The 24,947-nt window shown below is 35.2% G+C and overlaps 1 protein-coding gene across 2 annotated transcripts in view; it reads right to left on the reverse strand.

Moving 5' to 3' along the window:
* LOC148946641 (protein Star-like) overlaps nucleotides 1–24,690 on the reverse strand; it is a 114,433-nt gene extending 89,743 nt beyond the window's left edge. Inside the window, exons 1-2 of one of the 2 annotated variants that reach the window (XM_089097069.1) lie at nucleotides 24,291–24,690; nucleotides 12,284–12,453 (exon numbers count right to left, since the gene is read on the reverse strand). In XM_089097069.1, coding sequence (XP_088953195.1) covers nucleotides 12,284–12,453; nucleotides 24,291–24,471 — 351 coding nt within the window. In that variant the 5' untranslated portion in view covers nucleotides 24,472–24,690. The remainder of the gene's footprint in view (nucleotides 1–12,283; nucleotides 12,454–24,290) is intronic. The other variant, XM_089097071.1, reaches the window with a different exon arrangement.
* Between the last annotated feature and the right edge of the window lie 257 nt (nucleotides 24,691–24,947).

The following is a 24,947-nucleotide window of genomic DNA, read 5'->3' on the forward strand; positions in this document are numbered from 1 at the left end:
TTTTTCAGGAGGACACTCCCCCAAAACCCTCGGGGCAAGGGTTTTAAGTTATGCCCTGAGGGCATATACGAATGATGTTGGCTTAATGTATCATTTATTATTTTTTTTTCCTTTAGAGCAGAGCACTTCGTACCGAAGAAGTTGTCGTAGAAACTTCGAAAAGGGTTCATTCAATTGGAAATTTGACTGGGTTGTGCCCTTTTTAATAGTCGAAAGTGTTTGTTAGGCAACTAACAGCCCTTCCACGCCCACCATTTCCCGAAACACATCCTATCAAAATTTTGATATATTGGAAATTCAAAGGTCTAGTGCCCTTTTTAATAGTCGAAAGTGATTTGAGGGCAACTAACCCCCCTCTCTCGTCCACCTTTTCCCCAAACACATCCAATCAAAAGTTTTAGATAGCCGCGCGCGTACGGAGGCTAACCTAGCCTAACCTAACTTAACCTAACCTAACTTAATCTAACCTAACCTAACCTAATCATACACCTAACTTTTTGCCTGTCTCTCACCTAACCTAAGCTAACCTAAGTGAAGCTTACATGGGCTAACCTAACCTAACCTAATCTAACCTAACTTAATCTAGTCTAACCTAACCATACTCACCGGAAAAGGTTAGGTTAACTTATCATGAGCACTCATGATAAGCACATGTGTGTACATGTGTATAGTGTATACATGTGTGTAAATATGGCAAGGTAAACCAGAACCAAACACTAGTGAAATATTCCAACTCTTGCATTTCAACGAAAGAAATTCAAAATGAATTTGAAAATCAAGAAAATGTAACTGTGATAAGGTGAACCATAACCAAACACCACTGAAATATTCCAACTCTTGCATTTCATCGAAAGAAATTCGAAATGAACTTTGAAAAATCAAGAAAATGTAACTGTGACAAGGTAAACCATAACCAAATACTACTGAAATATTCCAACTCTTGAATTTCAACTAAATAAATTCAAATGAAGTTTGAAAAATCAAGAGAATGCGACTTTTACAAGGTAAACCATAAGCACACTACTGAAATAGACAAACTCTTGATTTTCAACTAAATAAATTCAAATTAAGATTTAAAAATAAAGATAATGCAACTGTGACAAAGTAAACAAAAAGCAAACACTACTGAAATATTCCAACTCTTGCTTTTTAACGAAAAACATTCAAAATGAGCTTTGAAAAATCAGGAAAATGTAACTGTGATAATGTAAACCATAACCAAACACCACTGAAATAGTCCAACACTTGCATTTCAACGAAAGAAATTCTAAATGAACTTTGAAAAATCAAGAAAATGTAACTGTGACAATTTAAACCACAACCAAACACTACTTAAATATTCCAACTCTTGCATTTCAACGAAAGAAATTCAAAATGAACTTTGAAAAATCAAGAAAATGTAACTGTGACAATGTAAACCATAAGCAAACACTACTGAAATATTCCAACTCTTGCATTTCAACGAAAGAAATTCAAATGAGCTTTGAATAATCATGAAAATGTAACTGTTACAAGGTAAACCACAACCAAAAACTAATGAAATATTCCAACTCTTGCATTTCAATGAAAGAAATTCAAAATGAAATTTTAAAAATCAAGAAAATGTAACTGTGACAAGGTAAACCACTACCAAACACTACTGAAATATTCCAACTATTGCATTTCAATGAAAGAAATTCAAAATGAACTTTTAAAAATCAATAAAATTTAACTGTGTCAAGGTAAACCACAACCAAACACTTCTGAAATATTCCACCTCTTGAATTTCAATTAAATAAATTCAAATGAACTTTGAAAAATCAAGAAAATGTAACTGTGACAAGGTAAACCACAAGCAAACACTACTGAAATATTCCAACTCGTGCTTTTCAACGAAAGAAATTCAAAATGAACTTTGAAAAATCAAGCAAATGTAACTTTGACAAGGTAAACCACAACCAAACACTACTGAAATATTCCAACTCTTGCATTTCAACGATAGAAATTCAAAATAAACTTTGAAAAATCAAGAAAATGTAACTGTGACACGGTAAACCACAACCGAACTCTACTGAAATATTCCAACTCGTGCATTTCAACGAAAGAAATTAAAATTAACTTTGAAAAATCAAGAAAATGTAACTGTGACAAGGTAAACCACAACCAAACACTACTGAAATATTCCAACTCTTGCATTTCAACGAAAGAAATTCAAAATGAACATTGAAAAATCAATAAAATGTAACTGTGACAAGGTAAACCACAACTAAACACTGCTGAAATATTCCAACTCTTGCAATTCAACGAAAGAAATTCAAATGAACTTTGAAAAATCAAGAAAATGTAACTGTGACAAGGTAAACCATAAGCAAACACAACTGAAATATTACAACTCTTTCTTTTCAACGAAATAAATTAAAAAATGAACTTTGAAAAATCAAGAAAATGTAAATGTGACAAGGTAAACCACAACAAAACAATAGTTAAATATTCCAACTCTTTCATTTCAACGAAAGAAATTAGAAATGAAATTTGAAAAATAAAAAAAATTTAAATGTGACAAGGTAAACCAGAACAAAAAGCTACTGAAATATTACAACTCTTGAATTTCGACGAAAGAAATTAAAAATGAACTTTGAAAAATCAAGAAAATGTAACTGTGACAAGGTAAACCACAACCAAACTCTACTGAAATATTCCAACTCTTACATTTCAAAGAAAGAAATTCAAAATGAGATTTGAAAAATCATGAAAATGTAACTGTGACAATGTAAACCATGACCATACACTACTGAAATATTCCAGCTCTTGTATTTCAACGAAAGAAATTCAAAATGAGCTTTGAAAAATCATTAAAATTTAACTGTGACAATGTAACCCGTAATCATACACAACTGAAAGAGTCCACCTCTCGCATATCAACGAAAGAAATTCAAAATGAACTTTGAAAAATCATGTAAATGCAAATGCGACAAGGTAAACAACAACCACACACTACTGAAATATTCAAAGTCTTGATTTTCAAGGAAAGAAATTCAAAATTAACTTTGAAAAATCATGAAAATGTAACTGTGACAAGGTAAACCACAACCAAACACTACTGAAATAGTCCAACTCTTGCACTTCAACGAAAGAAATTCAAAATGAACTTTGAAAAATCAGGAAAATGTAACTGTGACAAGGTAAACCATAACCAAACATCACTGAAATATTCCAACTCTTGCATTTCAACGAACGAAATTCGAAATGGACTTTGAAATATCAAGAAAATTTAACTGTGACAAGGCAAACCATAACCAAAGACTACTGAAATATTCCAACTCTTGCATTTCAACTAAAGAAATTCAAATTAACTTTGAAAAATCATGAAAATGTAACTGTGACAAGTTAAACCATAAGCAAACACTACTGAAATATTCCAACTCTTGCTTTTCAACGAAAGAAATTCAAAATGAGCTTTGAAAAATCATGAAAATGTAACTGTGACAAGGTAAAACACAACCAAACACTACTGAAATAGTCCAACTCTTTCATTTCAACGAAATAAATTCAAAAAGAACTTTGAAAAATCAAGAAAAAGTAACTGTGACAATGTAAACCACTACCAAGCACTACTGAAATATTCCAACTATTGCATTTCAACGAAAGAAATTCGAAATGAACATTGAAAAATCAAGAAAATTTAACTGTGACAAGGTAAACCACAACCAAACACTTCTGAAATATTCCAACTCTTGAATTTCAATGAATGAAATTCAAATGAACTTTGAAAAATCAAGAAAATGTAACTGTGTCAAGGTAAACCACAGCCAAACACTATTGAAATATTCCAACTCTTGCTTTTCAACGAAAGAAATTCAAAATGAACTTTGAAAAATCAAGAAAATGTAACTGTGAAAAGGTAAACCACAACCAAACACTACTGAAATATTCCAACTCTTGCATTTCAACAAAAGAAATTCAAAATGAACTTTGAAAAATCAAGAAAATGTAACTGTGACAAGTTAAACCACAACCTAACGCTACTGAAATATTCCAACACTTGCATTTCAACAAAAGAAATTCAAAATGAACTATGAAAAATCAAGAATATGTAATTGTGACAAGGTAAACCACAACCAAACACTACTGAAATATTCCAACTCTTGCATTTCAACTAAAGAAATTCAAAATCAACTTTGAAAAATCAAGAAAATGTACCTGTGACAAGGTAAACCACAACCAAACACTGCTGAAATATTCCAACTCTTGCATTTCAACGAAAGAAATTAAAAATGAACTTTGAAAAATCAAGAAAATGTAACTGTGACAATTTAAACAAATAAAATACAATAATTATATCGTACATCTCTTTAATTTCAAAGAAAGCAATTCAAAATTAAAATTTAAAAATCATGAAATTTTTGCTGTGACATGTTAAAACATGACAAAACACAACTTAAATATTCCATCTCGTGAATTTCAGTGAAATAAATTTAAAATTAACTATGAAAAATCAAGAAAATATAACTGTGAAAAGGTAAACCATAACCACAAACTATTTAAATATTCCAACTCTTGCACTTCAACGAATGTAATTCAAAATGAACTTTGAAAAATCAGGAAAATGTAACTGTTACAAGGTAAACCATAACCAAACACCACTGAAATAGTCCAACTTTTGCATTTCAACGAAAGAAATTCTAAATCAACTTTGAAAAATCAGGAAAATGTAACTGTGACAAGGTAAACCATAACCAAACACTACTGAAATATTCCAACTCTTGCATTTCAATGAAAGAAATTCTAAATGATCTTTGAAAAATCAAGAAAATGTAACTGTGACAATGTAAACCGTAACCAAACACTACTGAAATATTCCAACTCTTCAATTTAAAATATATAAAATAAAAATCATATAAGAAAATTATTTAGTTATTAAATTTTAAAAGTTAAACAAAAAAAAAAAACTTCTGAAATATTACAACTCTTTCATTTCAACGAAAGAAATTCAAAATGATCTTTTAAAAATCAGGAGAATGTAACTGTGACAAGGTAAACCATAACCAAACAATACTGAAATAGTCCAACTCATGCATTTCAATGAAAGAAATTCAAAATGAACTTTGAATATTCATGAAAATGTATCTTTGACAAGGAAAACTATAAGCAGACACTACTGAAATATTCCAACTCTTGCATTTCAATGAAAGAAATTCAAAATGAACTTTGAAAAATCAATAAAATGTAACTGTGACAAGGTAAACCACTACCAAAAACTACTGAAATATTCCAACTCTTGCATATCAACTAAAGAAATTCAAAATGAACTTTGAAAAATCAAGAAAATTTAACTGTGACAAGGTAAACCACAACCAAACACTACTGAAATATTCCAACACTTGCATTTCAATGAAAGAAATTCAAATGAACTTTTAAAAATCAAGAAAATGTAACTTTGACAAGGTAAACCACAACCAAACACTACTGAAATATTCCAACTCTTGCATTTCAACAAAGGAAATTCAAAATGAACTTTGAAAAATCAAGAAAATTTAACTTTGACAAGGTAAACCACAACCTAACTCTACTGAAATAGTCCAACTCTTGCATTTCAAAAAAAGAAATTCAAATGAACTTTGGAAAATCAAGAAAATGTAACTGTGACAAGGTAAACCACAACCAAACACTACTGAAATATTCCAACTATTGCATTTCAACGAATTAAATTCAAAATGACCTTTGAAACCTCAATAAAATGTAACCGTGACAAGGTAAATCATAACCAAACACTCCTGAAATATTCCAACTCTTGCATTTCAACAAAAGAAATTCAAATGAACCTTGAAAAATAAATGAAATGTAACTGTGACAAGGTAAACCACAACCAAACACTACTGAAATATTCCAACTCTTGCATTTCAACAAAGGAAATTCAAAATAAGCGTTGAAAAATCAAGAAAATGTAACTTTGACAAGGTAAACCACAACCGAACGCTACTGAAATATTCCAACTCTTGCATTTCAACAAAATAAATTCAAAATGAACTTTGAAAAATCAAGAAAATGTAACTGTGACAAGGTAAACCACGACCAAACACTACTTAAATATTCCAACTCTTGCATTTCAACTAAAGAAATTCAAAATGAACTTTGAAAAATCTAGAAAATGTAACTGTGACAAGGTAAACCACAACCAAACACTACTGTCATATTCCAACTCTTGCATTTCAATTAAAGAAATTCACAATGAACTTTGAAAAATCAAGAAAATGTAACTGTGACAAGGTAAACCACAACCAAACGCTACTGAAATATTCCAACTCTTGCATTTCAACGAAAGAAATTCAGAATGAACTTTGAAAAATCATGAAAATGTAACTGTGACAAGGTAAACCACAACCAACCACTACTGGGTTGGGCTTTGGGGTCCGGTGATGGATTTTGGGGGTCTGGGGGGGCATTTGGGGCGCCGGGGGACCGGTGGAGGGCCTTTAGGGCACCGGTGGCCCTTTGGGAGCCCGGGGGACCTTTGAGGACCATGGGAGGGCATTTGGGGCAGTTGGGGGCCGGTGGAGGGCCTTTGGGACCCCGTTGGTCCTTTGGGAGCTCGATGGGCCTTTGGGGACCGGAGGAGGACCTTTGGGGCACAGGGAGGGCCTTTGGGGGTCCGGGGGCCAGTTGGGGGCCTGGGGGACATTTGGGGCCTGGGGATGGCCTTTGGGGGTCTGGGTGGGCCTTTGGGGGCGCCGGTGGCCCTTTGGGAGCTTGGGGGGCTTTGAGGACCGGGGGCTTCCTTCGGGGTTGGGGTAGGAGGATCGGAACCCTTTGGGGTTGGGTTAGAGGACCTCACAACACTGTTCAAATGAAACTTGTGTATTATAACGACCACACTCAAAACCTCCTCCAAAATCTCTTCAAAAATCTTCTTTTAAAATGTCTCTATCTGTTTCGCCGAAATAGTTCCATAACCTGTCTAAAACGGTTTCGCCCAAATAATCACTAAACGTAAATTCAGCGTGTTCCGTTGTTATTGGCATCTCTGTGCTAACGCATTTCAAATTAATAGGAAACCTTCTCGCGCGCTAAAACAATTCATCGCTAAGATGTTTCTTGCCTAATTGTTTCCATGACCTTTGGTTATTAATATCCTTTGGAGTTCGACCAAAAGAGTTGTTCCCGAGGCAAAGACATTAATGATATGGATCTATTCCTGGAGAAATGTTTCTAGGCGGAAATTTTTAAAGTCTGACAGATGATGTCATTGATTGATTGATCTGTCAAGAAGGGGACATTAATTTGTTGTTTCTAAGGGGAATTATTGATTCACGATAGGTGAATTGAGGTCGACTGCACAGGGGTTCCAAGGTCGATGTTGTTGTAAGTGCACGCTCTCAGCGAATGTCAAGGTCGATGTTGTTGTTGTTGACACACTTTGATTACGCAATCAATTTCTCGGAAATTCACTTCCCCTTCGATTACGCAATCAAGTTCTCGGAAATTCACTTCCCCTTCGATTACGCAATCAATTTCTTGGAAATTCACTTCCCCCTCGAGTCCTAGATCAATAACATTGTTCCCGTTAGAATTCAATGCGCATGTGCAACCTTCGCCCCGGAGTTATTACACATAGAAACATCAAATAAATCGACCTTGGAAAAAGAGGTCATTGACCCCATTAACCACGTGTTCTCCCTAATGACTCTATGCCCTTATTTGGGGTGCAAAAAAAGTTGTAGGTGGCAGCAGGGGTGCGTGATCGCGCTGGTACCCCCATCTCTACTATAGTCGAAAATGATTGGAAGGCAACTAACACCCTTTCCACGCCCACCATTTCCCCAAACATATCTAATCAAAATTTTGAGATAGCCATTTTGTTCCACGCAGTTTAAAGTTCAGGAAATTATACCTTTGAGCTGGACACTCCCCCCACAGTCTTCAGGGCAACGGTTATAAGTTATGTCCAGGGGGCATATAAGGTTTTTATTGAAATCTTTGTCGTAGAAATTTGAAAAAGCGCTCATTCGATTGGAAATTCAAAGGGCTAGTTCCCTTTCTAATAGTTGAAAGCGATTTGAGGGAAACTAACCCCCCTCTCACACCCACCATTTCCCCAAAAACACATCCAATCAAAATTTGGAGATAGCAATTTTACTCAACGTAGTTGAAAGTTCTGGAAATTAGGTCTTTAAGCCATCCCCCCACAACCCTCAGGGCAAGGGTTGTAAGTTATGGCCTCGGAGCATGTAAGGTTTTTATAGAAAGCGATGTTGTAAAAACATCAAAAAGGGCTAATTCAATTGAAAATTGAAAGGGCTAGTGCCCTTTTTAATAGTCAAAAGCGATTGAAGGGCAACTAACCCCCCTCTAACGCCCACCGTCTTCCCAAACACATCCCATCAAAATTTTGAGATAGTTATATTATTCAATGTAGTCGAAAATTCTGGAAATTAGGTTTTTTAGGGTTATAGCCCTCTTAAATCCCTTAATGCAAGGGTTATAATTTATGCCCTGGGGGCATATAAGGTTTATATAGAAAATTGTTATAAAAATTTCAAAAAGGGCTCATTTGTTTGGAAATTCAAATGGCCCTTTTTAATAGTCGAAAGTGAGTGGAGAGTAATTGACCCCTCCCTCACGCTCACCATTTCCCCAAATACATCCAATCAGAGTTTAGGGAGATTCGCATAATTCAACGTACTTGAATGTTCAGAAAATCGTGTAGTTATGGATGACAAACCCCCCAGAGCCCCACGAACAAATGTTATAAGATAAGATTAAATCGAATTGTACCGTGATAATGCAAATTCTCAATATGGCAAATCGCAGCAGCATTCCAAATACGATCAAGGGTATTATACTCAAACCTTTGGGGCTACTTCTGTTCTTAATATTTAACCGAATCAAATTAGCGTAAGTGTGTGCAAGCTATCAAAGAAAGTAAACAGATTTTTTTGCAAATGGTATCAAGTTTACTATTTCAGGTCAACTAGAGGAGGTATGAAACTAAATTAAACACTACAAATACAAATGGAATTAAAAAAAATACAAATAGAATGTGCATTGTCAGTTTACTATACATATACTGATATTTGTTAATCAAAATGTTAATATTATTTGATTTATAAAAGTAAAAACATTTATATTTTTTTCAGTAAAGTACAAATTCTGTTCTGGCCTTGGGAAGGCATAGGGGTTTTGAGCCCTACTCATGTTAATTTCTGCTCGTTTTGACTTTGACTCGGTTACTTATAGTAATTTCTGTTCGGTTTGGGTTTCATTTATTTATCAATGCTGATTTGTGGTAGGTTCACGCTTGGTAGATTATTTGATTTTATTTTTTCTCATTTTGGTTTAATGGAGTTCTTTACTTTTCTTTGAAAAATTGATTTTGTGGAAAAAGTTTTTTTTTTAACTAATAGTATTCAAAGTCTCAAGTATATTGTATATAGCTTACTGCTGATAGTTTAAGGATTGAGCTGTACACTCCAATGATATTGGTATTATAAAAATAATGCATACCCAACTGCATGCTTAATACTCATTGATCACTATACTATAAATATAAAAAGGTAAGTATACTTTCACTAGCATAGAAAGCAAGGTCAGTAATTCAATGGTCTATGTCTGGCTTTTGATTGTAGTAAATAATTGAGACAAAAACTTTGGAAAGTAGTGAAAAAATTATGTTAAGTGATGTTAAAGTGATAGTTACTTGGGGTGGATTGTCACCAGGGATAAATCACTATAAGGTGGCAACCCTGAAAGAAAGGGGATTTTTGGGGAACCGATTTTGAGAATGTTTATGAGAAGACAGATTTTGGGGAAAATCCCCAAAACTTTTGGGATAGTGGAAGCACTGGTATTTTTGAAAAAATTCTGCCAACAAATTTTACTAGGCCATGAAAACTGTCAGGGGGGTTGTCGGGTAGAAGTCCGTTCAAGGGCTTTCAAAGTGGCTAGCCCAGACTTAGTTCAGCGCAGACTGCTCTGTTATCAGGATGCCCGAGGGGTCTTATACCGATCCGGGTTGAAAAGAGGATTTATTACAAATTATTCTTCATTATTTTATAGACAGCTCTTGAGTAACCTCTCTTTGCCTCTTCTTCCGCCTGTGCTACTTTCCGCTCAACCAATTTTCTAAAATCCTTTCTGACACTCTTGTTTAAGGCTTTATGCGCAACTCTGTATTCTTCATTACTGAAGATCTGGAGGGCGGGAACATGCCTTTCGATAAGTGATGCTTTTACTTTTTTTTTTCTTTTGTCTATGTGGTTCTACATATAGTTAGACAGCCATGGGTCCATGGGTCTTGCAATGGGCAATGGTGGCTTTAACTGAATCGTAAAAGCACAGCTTTATTCTTTCCCAGGTTTGTCGCTGTCGGCATCATCTGGTAAAGACAGGGATTCAAATCTATTTTGCACCTCTATATTAAAGGCTTGCTTGAATTCTCTCGCTCGCAGTTTCTCCGAGTCGAAGAATAAGTTTGAGGGAGCTTTTTTTAGCGTTTTTATTTCTTTTTAATTTGAGGCACACTTTTGCTGGCATCCGATTGTGGTCTGAGCCAGCGACAGCTCCTCTATAGCCCCTTATATCAAGTAGACTTGACCTCCTCTTCTTGCTCTAGAGACAGTGGTTTATCTGATTTCGTGTATGGCCACTGGGGGATGTCTATGAGTATATGTGTGCATCATGGTGGGCAAATACAATCCCTCGTATTACAAGGTCGTTGAGGAGTAAGAAGTCGATCAGAAGTTCCCCGTTTTTGTTTCGTTGGCACAGACCACACTCACCAAGAACTTGTGGGGAGTACAATCGGTTGTTCCCTACTTTCACTTTGAAGTCTCCTAGACAACATTCTGGGTCATGCCTTGGTATGTCTTTGGCTACGGAACTGAGAGCTCTGTAGAATTCGTCTTCTATTCCGTCGGGGGCGTCATTGGTAAGTATCTAGAATACTACTACTGACATTTTCACATGTGCGCCCACAAAGCGGGCTTTCAAGATTTTAGGCGATATTGGTGTCCGCTGCAGTAGGGCTCGAGAGGTTTGATTCGCAATCATAAGGGCAATTCCAAATTCACGTCTCTGTTGGGATCCACTATGGATAATAGTCACATTTCCGTCCAGTTTGTTTGATTCAAAATCCAGCCATCGAACCTATAGCAGAGCCAGAAGGTCAAGGTCGTAATCTTGCTGAGCTCTCAGCACTTGCTCAGTCTTAGAAGCGTGAGACATTGTGCAGATGTTCCGCAGATCAAATCTAAGGTGCTGTTTCGCGTTCGTAAATCTTGTCCTTGGGCGTGTGGTAGTCGTCATTAAAAGGGGGTCTGATACAAAGCTGAACATTAGTGTTTCACTTGCAGTGATATGTTCCTCCGAAGGAACATAGTTTTCAGTAGTTTTCAATAAAACACAAATGCCACAATAGGCTTTATAACTTTTACGGTTAGGAGAGGGAGACAGTAGCGATAGCCAAACTCTTGTTTGTTATAATTTCGTTTTAAGTTTGACATGAATGTTCAATTTCATTTTTAATCGTTTTAAATCAGATTTTTTTATTTATCTATAACCGTATCTGTTAACTTTATGTTTAATATGACCATTTATCTTAATTTCTATTCGTTTTGAATTCATTTATTCTTTAAAAGTAATTTCTGGTCGTTTGAGTTTGATTATCACATAGGATTTTATTTCTGCTGGTGTTGAGTTTAATATGGCTCTTTACTTTTCATTGAAAACTTCTTCTTGTGGAAGGTCTTTTTTAATTAATGTAGAAAAAGAGATTCCAAACTCTCAAAACAGGGCCGGATCAAAACAAGTATATTATTGGAATAATCATGAACAAAACCATTAACAGCATTAAAACCAGAAAATTGGGACATGCCTAGTCTATACTTTATAAAACTCTATAATTTATTTTAAAAAAAACTCTATACTTAATAAAAAAAAAAAAAAACTCTGGAAAAAACTCCATTGATTCTTAATGCACTGACTATGATATAATATCCAACGTCCACTTTTTTGAAGCTCCTATCTTGTCTTTGGAAAAAGGAATTTTGACCTTAGACACAAATATGTTCTAGTTCAAAATAATGACGAACAAAAATGCAAAGAGGAATAGGTGACCTTCAGACAAACTTGATACCCCTCTCATTTGTTTTATAAACAATCAACTTAAAATTCCATATAAATTACCTTCAATGTTATAGTTCAATGAATATTTTGCACTATTTACTATAAAAAATATCTTATGTGAGTATTTGGTATTGGCTCATGAGGATATAATACATATTATATATAAAACAAAGAAGAAACATACCTTATTCTTTAAAATTTGAATCAGAAGCTGTGCTTGTCCCATTGATGGATTCTTTAAAATGGGTGCATTGAGATTGTACACATCATTTGATTTTGCATTTAAAAAGTCATTTCTGATACATTCTAATACATACTGGTCATTCATTAATATACTGGCATCGTTAATCAAATCTACAATGGAAAATATCAACTAGTAAGAACAATAAAGAATGATACAAGTACATATATAATATATATATATATATATATATATATATATATATATATATATATATATATATATATATATATATATATATATATATATATATATATATATATATATATATATATATATATATATATATATATATATATATATATATATATACGCAAAGTTTTTGTTGTTGATTCCTAAGCGACACCCAAATTCCCGTCTTGAAAAATTTTGAATTATGAATCCAGTCAAAGAATGGTCGGGAATCCGTGAGAAGTCTCTGATAAAAGTTATACTGAATTAACGACGTTTTTCTCCAATAACAACTTAAGTGTTCTTTTTATTGGTGTGTTTAATTTTTTCCTTGATCCACTATAATCTTTAGTAGATGGGGGTTAAATAAATCATTAATATTATTATTATTATTGTCATGTATGGGTTGCAGCTTGACCATCAAATATCCAAACCCACTACGTGCAGACAAGTTTTGTAGCGTGAAAACTACCACCAATCAGCATTGGTAAATAAATGAAACCCAAAACAAACAGAAATTACAATAAGTAACCGAGTCAAACTCAAAACGAGCAAATATTAACATGAGTAGGGCTTAAAACCCCTATGCCTTCCCAAGGCCAGAACAAAATTTGCACTTTACTGAAAAAATATAAATGCTATTAAAATAAATGCTAATTAAGAATAAATGCTAATTAAAAAAAAAAAAATGTATATATATATATATATATATATATATATATATATATATATATATATATATATATATATATATATATATATATATATATATATATATATATATATATATATATATATATACGCAAAGTTTTTGTTGTTGATTCCTAAGCGACACCCAAATTCCCGTCTTGAAAAATTTTGAATTATGAATCCAGTCAAAGAATGGTCGGGAATCCGTGAGAAGTCTCTGATAAAAGTTATACTGAATTGACGACGTTTTTCTCCAATAATAACTTAAGTGTTTCTTTTTATTGGTGTATTTAAAGTTTTTTCCTTTTATTTTTCCTTGCTCCACTATAATCTTTTGTAGATGGTGGATAAATAAATCATTAATATTATTATTATTATTGTCATGTATGGGTTGCAGCTTGACCATCAAATATCCAAACCCACTACGTGCAGACAAGTTTTGTAGCGTGAAAACTACCACAAATCAGCATCGGTAAATAAATGAAACCCAAAACAAACAGAAATTACAATAAGTAACCGAGTCAAACTCAAAACGATCAAATATTAACATGAGTAGGGCTTAAAATCCCTATGCCTTCCCAAGGCCAGAACAAAATTTGCACTTTACTGAAAAAATATAAATGCTTTTACTGTTATAACTTTAATAAATCAAATAATATTAACATTTTGATTACTAAACATCAGTATATGTATATTAAACTGACAATGCACATTCATTTGTATTTTTTTCAGTAAAGTGCAAATTTTGTTCTGGCCTCTGGAAGGCATAGGGGTTTTGCGCCCAACTTATGTTAATTTCTGCTCGTTTTGAGTTTGACTCGGTTAATTATTGTAGTTTCTGTTCCTTTTTGGGTTTCATTTATTTATCGATACTGATTTGTGGTAGTTTCACGCTTCGTAGATTATTTGATTTTATTTTTGCTCATTTTTTGTTCAATGGAGTTCTTTATTTTCTTTGAAAAACTTATTTTGTGGAAAAGTTTGTTTAATTAATTTCTGTTCGTTTTATATTGACATAGTCATTTCAGGGAAAAAGAAAATAATACTTTAAATCTTTTCGTTTTTTAAGACTTTATAGTTTAGCCTGCTATTTGTATGCTGTTGAAAAATTTTCAGCAATTTTCAACAACATACACCCTTTTAAAATTCTGGACACAAATAGTACTGTTTAATTTAGTTTCATACCTCCTCTAGTTGACCTGAAATGGAAAACTTGATACCAGTCGCAAAAAATATGTTTACTTTCTTTGATAGCATGGATATACTTACGCTATTTTGATTTGTTTAAATTTTAAGAGCAGAATTGGGTGGGTTGGCGTAAGAGGGTGGGTGTGGGTGGGTGGGAGTGTAAGGAGAATTAGTTACCTTACAATCACTTTCGACGATTAAAAAGGGCATCAGCCCTTTCTATTTTCAATCAAATAAGCCCTTTTCGAAGTTTCCACGACAACTCCTTCGATACGAAGTGCCCTGGTCTAAACAACAACAACAACAAAAAATAATACATTATACCCACTTCGATCTTTACTATAAAAATGTCAAGCCTTCCAATCACTTTCGACTATTAAAAAGAACGACAATGCTTTCTATAAACACCTTATATGCCCCCAGGGCATAAATTACAACCCTTACCCTAAGGTCTGTTAGGTGGTTATCATCCTCTAACACCGAATCTCCAGAACTTTCAACTACGTTAAACAACATGGTTATCTCAAAATTTTGATCGGATGTGTTTGGGGGAATTGGTGGGCGTGAGAGGGGCAGTAGTCGCTCTCCAATCACTTTCAACTATTAAAAATAGCCCTAGCGCTTTCAATTTCCAATCAAAAGAGCCCTTTTGAAGTTTCTAAGATAAAACTTTCTATAAAATCTTATATGCCCCCGGGGTATAACTTACAACCCTTGCCCTGAGTGCTGGAGGGGGGGTGTCATTCTCAAACACCTAATCTCCATATTTTTCTACTACATTGAACAAAATGGCTATCTGAAAATTTTGATTGGATGTGTTTGGAGGAATGGTGGGCGTGAGAGGGGGGGGGAGCTAGTTACCCTCCAATCCCTTTCGACTATTACAAAGGGCACTAGCACTTTCAATTTCGAATTGAATGAGCCCCTTTTGAAGTTTTACAACAACTCTATCTATAAAAACCTTATATGCCCCCAGGGCAGAACTTACAACCTTTGCCCTTGGGGCTCTGGGGGGTTTGTCATCCTTAAATACATAATTTCTAGAACTTTCAACTACGTTGAACTAAATGGCTATCTCTGAACTTTGATTGAATGTTTTTGGGGAAATGGTGGGCGTAAGAGGGGGGTTGATTACTCTCCACTCACTTTCGACTATTAAATAGGGCAATTTCAATTTCCCATCAAACGAGCCCTTTTTGAAATTTCCATAACAACTTTCTATATAAACTTTATATGCCCCCTGGGCATAACTTACAACCCTTACACTGAGGGCTCTGAGGGGGTCATCATCCTAAAAGTCCTAATTTCAAGAACATTCAACTATGTTAAACAAAATGGATATCTAAAAATTATGATTGGATGTGTTTGGGAAAATGGTGGGCGTCACAGGGGCGTTAGTCGCTCTCCAATCACTTTCAACTATTAAAAAAGGCACTAGCCCTTTCAATTTCCAATTGAATGAGCCCTTTTGAAGTTTCTACGCTTTCAATAAAAACCTTATAAGCCCCCAGGGCATAACTAACAACCCTTTCCCTGAGGGCTGTGGGGGGGGGAGGGGTTGTCATCCTTACAGACCTAATTTCTAAAAGTTGCAACTACGTTGAATATAATGGCTATCTAAAATATTGATTGGATGTGTTGGGAGAAAAGATGGGCGTAAGAGAGGGGTTAGTTGCCCTCAAATCACTTTCAACAATTACAAAGGGTACTAGCCCCTCGAATTTCCAATCGAATGAGCCCTTTTTCAAGTTTCTACCTTATATGCCCCAAGGGCATAACTTATAACCCTTGCCCTGAAGACTGTTGGGGGAGTGTCCTGCTCAAAGATATAATTTCCTGAACTTTGAACTGCGTGGAACAAAATGGCTATCTCAAAATATTTATTGGATGTGTTTTGGAAAATGTCCGACGTAGTAAGGGCGTCATCGGTCGTCACATCATTTCTACTCTTTAAACAAGGCACAAGTCACTTCAAGTTCCCTTTAAATGATACCCTTTTTAAGTTTTACAATAACGCGCTATACAAAATCCTTGTATGCCCCATGTATATAACATTCAACCTTATCCTTAAGCGCTGTGGGGGGGGGGGGGTTGTCATTCTCAAAGACCATATTTCTAGAAATAAAAACTAAGGTGAAAAAAATGGCTATCTCAAAGTTTTGATTAGATGTGTTTGGGGAAAAGGTGGGCGTGAGAGGCGGGTTAGTTGCCCTCTAAACACTTTCGAGTATTAAAAAGGGCACTAGTCCTTTGAATTTCCAATCGAATGAGCCTTTCTTAAAGTTTCTACGACAACACCTTCTATAAAGAAAAACCTTATATGCCCCCAAGGCATAACTTACCACCCTTGCCCTAAGGGCTGTGGGCGACTGTCCTCAAGAAAATAATTTCTACCTGGAAATCAACTACGCTGAACAAAATGGCTATCTCAAAATTTTGATTGGATGTGTGTCAGGAAATTGTGGGCGTGGAAGGGCTGTTGGTCGCCTTCCAACCACTTTCGACTATTAAAAAGGGCACAAGCCACTCCAATTTCCACCTGAATGAGTGCTTTTTGAAGTTTCTACGACAACTTCTTCGATACGAAGTACCCTGCTCTAAAGGAAAAAATTAATAAATAATACATTGTGCCAACATCGTTCTTATATGCCCTCAGGGCATAACTTAAAACCCTTGCCCTGAGGGTTGTGGGGGAGTGTCCTCCTCTTTACTTAGTCCCCGTTTCGCGCTGCCTATTATTTATACAACAAATTTCTATATAAACCTTATATGCCCCCAGGGCATAACTTGCAACCCTTGCACTAAATGCTCTGAGGGGGTTATCATCCTAAAAGACCTAATTTCAAGAACTTTCAACTACGTTGAACATAATGGATATCTCAAAATATTGATTGGATATGTTTGGCAAAATGGTGGGCGAGAGAGGGACGTTAGTCGCTCTCCCATTACTTTCAACTATTAAAAAAGGCGCTAGCCCTTTCAATTTCCACTTGAATGAGCCCTTGTGAAGTTTTTACGTTTTCAGTAAAAACCTTATAAGCCCCCAAGGCATAAATTACAACCCTTGCCCTGAGGCCTGTGGGGGGGGGGGTTGTCATCCTTAAAGACCTAATTTCTAAAACTTTCAACTACGTTGAATAAAATGACTATCTAAAATATTATTGAATGTGTTTGGAGAAAAGATGGGCGTGAGAGGGGGATTAGTTGCCTTCAAATCACTTTCAACAATTAAAAAGAGCACTAGCCCTTTGAATTTCCAATCAAAAGAGCCTTTTTTCAAGTTTCTACGACAAAGATTTCAATAAAAACCTTATATGCTCCAAGGGCATAACTTATAACCCTTGTCCTGAAGACTGCGGGGGGAGTGTCCTGCTCAAAAATATAATTTCCTGAACTTTGAACTGTGTGGAACAAAATGGCTATCTCAAAATCTTTATTGGATGTGTTTTGGGAAAAGGTGGGCGTGTAAGGGGTGTTAGTTGCTTTGCAATCACTTTTGACTATTAAAAAGGGCACAAGCCATTTCAATTTCCAATCAAATGAGCCCTTTTTGAAGTTTCTACGACCACGCGTTATATAAAAATCTTATATGCCCCCCTGGGCATAATTTACAACCCTTGCCCTGAGGTCTGTGGGGGGGGGGGGGTGTCATCCTCAAAAACCTAATTTCCAGAACTTAAAACTACGCTGAATAAAATGGCTACCTCAAAGTTTTGATTAGATGTGTTTGGGGAAAAGGTGGGCGTGAGAGGCGGGTTATTTGACCTCTAATCACTTTCGAGTATGAAAAAGGGCACTAGCCCTTTGAATTTCCAATCGAATGAGCCTTTTTTAAAGTTTCTACGACAATGGCTTCTATAAAAAAAAACCTTATAGGCCCCCAAGGCATAACTTACGACCCTTGCCCTAAGTGCTGTGGGGGACTGTCCTCAAGAAAATAATTTCTACCTGAAAATCAACTATGCTGAACAAAATGGCTATCTCAAAATATTGATTGGATTTGTGTCGGGAAATAGTGGGCGTGGAATGGGTGTTAGTTGCCTTCCAATCACTTTTGACTAATAAAAAGGGCTCAAGCCACTCAAATTTCCAATTGAATGAGTGCTTTTCGAAGTTTCTACGACAACTTCTTCGATACGAAGTGCCCTACTCTAAAGGAAAAAATTAATAAATAATACATTGTGCCAACATCGTTCTTATAAGCCCTCCGGGCACAACTTAAAAGCCTTACCCTGAGGGTTGTGAGGGAGTGTCCTCCCCTTTACTTAGTCCCCATTTCTTGTCTAGTTCTCGAGTGTCCCTGTTCTTTACTAAAGCAGTGCGATCGTGCTGCCTATGACTTATACAACAACTTTCTATATAAACCTTATATGCCCCCAGGGCATAAGTTACAACCCTTGCACTGAGGGCTCTGAGGGGGTTATCATCATAAAAGACCTAATTTCCAGAACGTTTAACTGCATTGAACAAAATGGATATCTCAAAATTTTGATTGGATGTGTTTTGGAAAATGGAGGGCGTGAGAGGGGCGCTAGTCGCTATCCAATCACTTTCAACTATTAAAAAGCCACTAGCCCTTTCAATTTCCAATTGAATGAGCCCTTTTGAAGTTTCTACAACAATGCTTTCAATAAAAACTTTATATAACCCAGGGCATAACTTATAACTCTTGCAATGAGGGCTCTGAGGGGGTTATCATGCTAAAAGACCTAATTTCCAGAACTTTCAACTACGTTGAACAAAATGGATATCTCAAAATTTTGATTCGATGTGTTTGGGAATATGGTGGGTGTGAGAGGGGCGTTAGTCGCTATTCAATCACTTTCAACTATTAAAAAAGGCACTAGCCCTTTCAATCTCCAATTGAATGAGCCCTTTTGAAGTTTCTACGACAATGATTTCAATAAAAACCTTATATGCCCCCAGGGCATAACTTACAACCCTTGCCCTGAGGGCTGTGGGGGAGGAGGTTTTCATCCTTAAAGACCTAATTTCCAAAACTTTCAACTATATTGAGTAAAATGGCTATCTAAAAATTTTCATTGGATGTGTTTGGGGAAAAGGTGGGCATGAGCCCACCTTTTCCCCAAACAGTTGCCCTCAAATCACTTTTTGACTATTAAAAAGGGTACTGGGCCTTTGAATTTCAAATCGAATGAGTCCTTTTTCAAGTTTCTACAACAAAGCTTTCAATAAAAACCTTATATACCACCATGGCATAACTGATAATCCTTGCCCTGAGGGTTGTGGGGGAGTGTCCTCCTCAAAAATATATTTTCTATCTGGAAATCAACTACGCTGAACAAAATGGTTATCCCAAAATTTTTATTGGATGTGTTTGGGGGAATGATGGGCGTGGGGAGGGGGGGGGGCTAGTTGCCCTCCGATAACTTTTGACTATTAAAAAGGGCACTAGCTCTTTGAATTTCCAATCAAATGAGCTTTTTTTTTAACTTTCTACAACAACCCCTTCTTTAAAACCTTATATGCCCTCAGGGCATAACTTAAAACCCTTGCCCTGAGGGCTCTGGAGGAGTGTCCTCCTCAAAAATATATTTTCAATTTGGAAATCAACTATGCTGAACAAAATGGCTATCTCAAAATTTTGATTGGATATGTTTGGGGAAATGATGGGCGTGGGGGGGGGGCGCTATTTGCCCTCCAATCACTTTTGACTATTAAAAAGGGCACTAGTCCTTTGAATTTCCAATCAAATGAGCTGTTTTTGAACTTTCTACAACAACCCCTTCTATAAAAACCTTATATGCTCCCAGGGCATAACTTAAAACCCTTGCTTTGAGGGTTCTGGGGGAGTGTCCTCCTCAAAAACATGTTTTCTATCTAGAATCAACTCTGCTGAACAAAATGGCTATCTCAAAATTTTGATTGGATGTGTTTGGGGGAATGATGGGCATGGGGGGGGGGCTAGTTGCCCTTCAATCACTTTCAACTATTAAAAAGGGTACTAGCCCTTTGAGTTTCCAATTGAATCATGTTTTGAAGTTTCTACAACAACACCTTCTATAAAAACCTTATATGCCCCCAGGGCATAGCTTAAAACCCTTGCCCTGAGGATTGTGGGGAAATGTCCTCCTCAAAAACATATTTTCTCCCTGGAAATCAACTATGCTGAACAAAATGGCTTTCTCAAAATTTTAATCGGACGTGTTTGAGAGAATGATAGACATGGGGGGGGGCTAGTTACCCTCCAATCACTTTTGACTATTAAAAAGGGCACTAGCCACTCCAATTTTCAATTGAATGAGCCCTTTTCAAAGTTTCTATGACAACTCCTTCAATACGAAGTGTCTGGGTATAGAGAAAAAAAAAACACATTGTTCATTACTTAGGCAGCTCTAGTGCACTGGCTATGAAAACACTCTAATAACAAAACAGTAGTACCATTCTGTTCCCCATCAACACTTTTTAAATACAATGGTTGATAATTATCATAAAACATGCTATCCCCCCCATACTAATGAGGACAGTTAGCCCTAGACTATATACAAAAGTACAAGAAACACAAATAATAATAAAATTCTTACTTTATTGTATGTAATGTTAATATTAACACATACATTAATATTTCCTTCCATTTTTAATAATGTTTAATTTTCTAAATATAATATTAATCTATGTATCTTTATTCTTTTGCAATTGTACAATGTTGCTGACTTGATTGAGAATGAATGCCAATTGACATAAGGATAAAATCTTTCAAGCAAAAAAAAAAAAGAATATTCATCAAGTAGATAAATTTAGCATTACAAACTATAGAATACTTCATAATATTACAAGGAATGGGATACAATTTTTATGGTAGTGAGTACTATCTTTGGAAGAGAGTTGATAGAGAAATCAAGTGAAGTAAATTTTGAGATGATTCTATGCATTACATAAGGACAAGGTGAACAATATAACTGATGCCTGTTTTGCTCTTTTTAAATATAACAATCATTTCACTTGCAATGTACATTAAATGTTATCAGGATTAGGTGCCACTTTAAGATCTTATTGAAGGACTGTTAAGTTGATTTGTGAGAGAAGCAATTCATATATTTGGACAGAGTATAAAGAAAAAGCATTGATTAATGTGAGACTCTTGGGGCTCAAATAACACTGAAACATTGATAAAAGACATTGATATGCCTAGTTACAATTGGCTCATAATTAGGGCTAGACTAGCTAGAATTAGCTGACTACAGTCTTGGAAAACTTTGTTTTCAGTATTTAAATTTAGAACAAAGTTACCTCTACAGCTAAGCACATTTAAATACAAATATTCTGTTTCATAGCACTTGTCTTAGACTAGCTCTGTCCAAGATTGAGTTAATCTGTGATTTAAATACACCATTCTAGCTTAAAGACCCTTTGTAAAAGATTAAACCACATTTTCCTAATTCAAATGTGTGTTCAAGAATAGGCTCCACTACTGACTATTAGTGCATTTTAAATATTTAGTATTGCTTGTGGATAAGATATTTAAGCTAGTCTTATTAGTTAAATTGAAGCAAATCCAATGGAAACAATTCACTTTCTAATTAGTATAATGGGTAAGGTTTAAATTAATGGGGGTAAAATTCTAGTTTGGCTACTTTTTGCTATCTTAGAAAGGGGTTAGTTTAGGAAAATGAAAATTTCAGGGATGGGTCTACAAACTAAAGTATATCCTGGGAAGGTATTTTGATGTACCTACTGGCATTCCTTCTCCTTCTAGAGGGTCATGACCTTTAAAAATCTTTGTGTTGGTAAAGAGAAACCTTGCAAAACAGATCTTATGCTTAAATGAAGCACAATAAAACTGTTTTTAGCTTCACAGCTCCACTCAATCCCAATTTGTGGGGTTTCAAAGATCCATAAATACATTCCCTAGATTTAGAAAAAACTTAGATATGGCATAAAATTCTACTCAAACAATAGGAATCACATTTTAAGAACTAAAACCAGAGAAAAAGAAGCTGAAAGTTAAGGTAAAATGTTGTTTTGTCAAAGTTTCATTAGCTATAGATCTATGAAGTAGGCAAACTTCTAAGACTTAGAAATCAAAAGAGGGTTAAGGTTGAAACTGAACTTTACCCCCACCCCTATATAGGCCTATACCAGTGGCCAGCATTTAACCCCCTGGAAAACAGTGTTTAACCCCCTTAACACTCAGGAAAAAAACGCTTAATTGACACATTACATTTACTTTATACAGGGATTTTTTTTTACTTAACAAAATTTCCAGATACCTTGGTATTCTTCTGGAATTTTTTAGTGGGTAAATATTTACCAAATCATATTATTGAGTTATGACTAAAGTGAATATAGCCTACCACTTGATGCCTTTTTTTATGCTCTTTACACATATAATAATAATTTTTGTCGGAAATGAATTTTAGCCCCCACCCCTATATATACCAATTCAGAGTAAATATTTGCATATTAGGGGGGTGGGGGTAATTTTATGTCTGATTTAAATGAGAGGTAAGTTTAAACTTTCCCCCACCCCCCTAATGTGCAAATACATACTCTGAATTGGTATATATAGAGGTGGGGGTTAAAATTCATTTCCAACAAAAATGATTATTATATTTGTAAAGAGCAAAAAGGGCATTGAGTGGTAGGCCTATATTCACTTTAGTTGTAACTCAATAATATGATTTGGTAAATATTTACCTTTTAGTGGCCATATACCTAGAAAGAATTGTTTTGTGACTTCAAACTATCCACATACTTTACCCCCCCCCCTTTATGTGCAAATATATAGCCTAAATTATATATTTCCTATATGTTCTGTCACATGTCTTTGTCTTGTGCTAAGCTGAAAAAATTGGTCAATTTTTACCAAATCATATTATTGAGTTTCAATTAAAATGAATATACCATTTGATGCCTTATTTTATGCTGATTACAAATATAACAATCATTTCTATTGGAAATAAAATTTAGCCCCCCCCCCCCTATGTATGCCAATTCAGGGTATATATTTCAACATTAGGGGGGGCAAGTTTTGTTTCTAATTTAAATGGAAGGTAAGTTTAAACTTTACCCCCCCCCCCTAATGTAGAAATATATACCCTGAATTGGCATATATAGGGGGGAGGCTAAAATGCATTTCTGATAGAAATGATTATTATATTTGTAATTAGCATAAAAAAAGGCATCAAATGGTGTATTCACTTTATTCCTAACTCAATAATATGATTTGGTAAAAATTAACTAAAAAAACTAAAAAAAAACCTTTGTGTTCTTGAATTTTACCCAGCTTAAACTTGACTGAGCAGCACATGATACACAAGTAACAGTAAAGTTCTACAAAATCATATTATTGAGTTAGGAATAAAGTGAATACACCATTCAATGCCTTTTTTTATGCTGATTATGAATATAATAAGCATTTCTATCAGAAATGAATTTCAGCCCCCCCCCTCTATATAGGCTATACCTAACCTACCTAACCCAACCTAACCTAACCCTGAATTGGCCTATATGGGGGGGGGGGTCTGAAATTCATTTCTGACAGAAATGCTTATTATATTCGTAATCAGCATAAAAAAGGCATCAAATGGTGTATTCACTTTAGTCCTAACTCAATAATATGATTTTTTAGAACTTTACCCAAGTACCAATATTCCTTCCCCCTAAGGAAATTCAAAAAAATAAAATTCTCAAATTTGGGAAGCCTTATTTTCCATGGGAGGGGGAGGGATTTTCTGAATGAAAGTATTTTCTGCAGGGGGTAAGTGCCCCCCTAGTACTTTTTCAGGTCAATAATTAGGCTCCAAATTAATTCCTGAAAGATTTGGTCTAGCCTACCATCTCAAATACCAAATACACAGAAAAAGGCTCTTTGGGAAAAAATTAACCTAGGTCTACACAGTACACCAATTTATATATGTTCTAAATACATAGCACTTACCTAGCCTATTCTGACAATATAAATATTCATGGCTGAAGTAGCCTAGTTGGTAAACATTACCTAAATTGCATTCACTCTTTAACAGCCTGTTGGCTACCATATTCAGCTTCTTGATGTTTAAATTAAGCAGAAGCATGAAGACACCAGAAAATGCAATTAAAAAATAAAACTTCTTGTTCATTATCTGCTTTTTAGCAACTTGAGAATGAGAAAACAGAAAGTCAGGTTAAACATCCACAAATCTATTCAACTGTAGCAATTCTCAGTTTCCAATTAAATTATATTCTAAACTCCATACAAGAAAATGCAATTCTGTCAAAAGACAAAATTGCACCACACTCCTTATTTTGCAAGAAAAAGTCAATATTGGCTAATTTTTAAAATTTCTGCTACCAGAGATGCAACCTGAATGAAGACGATTTCAAAACAGTTAGATGGCCTAAATTGCATTCACTCTTTAACAACTTGCTGGCAACCATATTCAGCTTTTTGATGTAAAATTAAGCAAAAGCATGAAGACACCAGAATACGCTATTAAAAAAATAGATGTCCAAAAACGATCTTTTGACTGGCACCGTGTCCCAAAAATAACCAAAGCTCTGTTTTCCTTTTCAGAGGCAACGCTGTAGCGTTGCCTATAGTAAAGGCCATAGGGCT

The sequence above is a fragment of the Artemia sp. Qi Xiang Cuo genome, chromosome 11 (genome assembly GCF_049724085.1).
Source record: "Artemia sp. Qi Xiang Cuo chromosome 11, ASM4972408v1, whole genome shotgun sequence".
Classification (NCBI taxonomy): Eukaryota; Metazoa; Arthropoda; class Branchiopoda; order Anostraca; family Artemiidae; genus Artemia; species Artemia sp. Qi Xiang Cuo.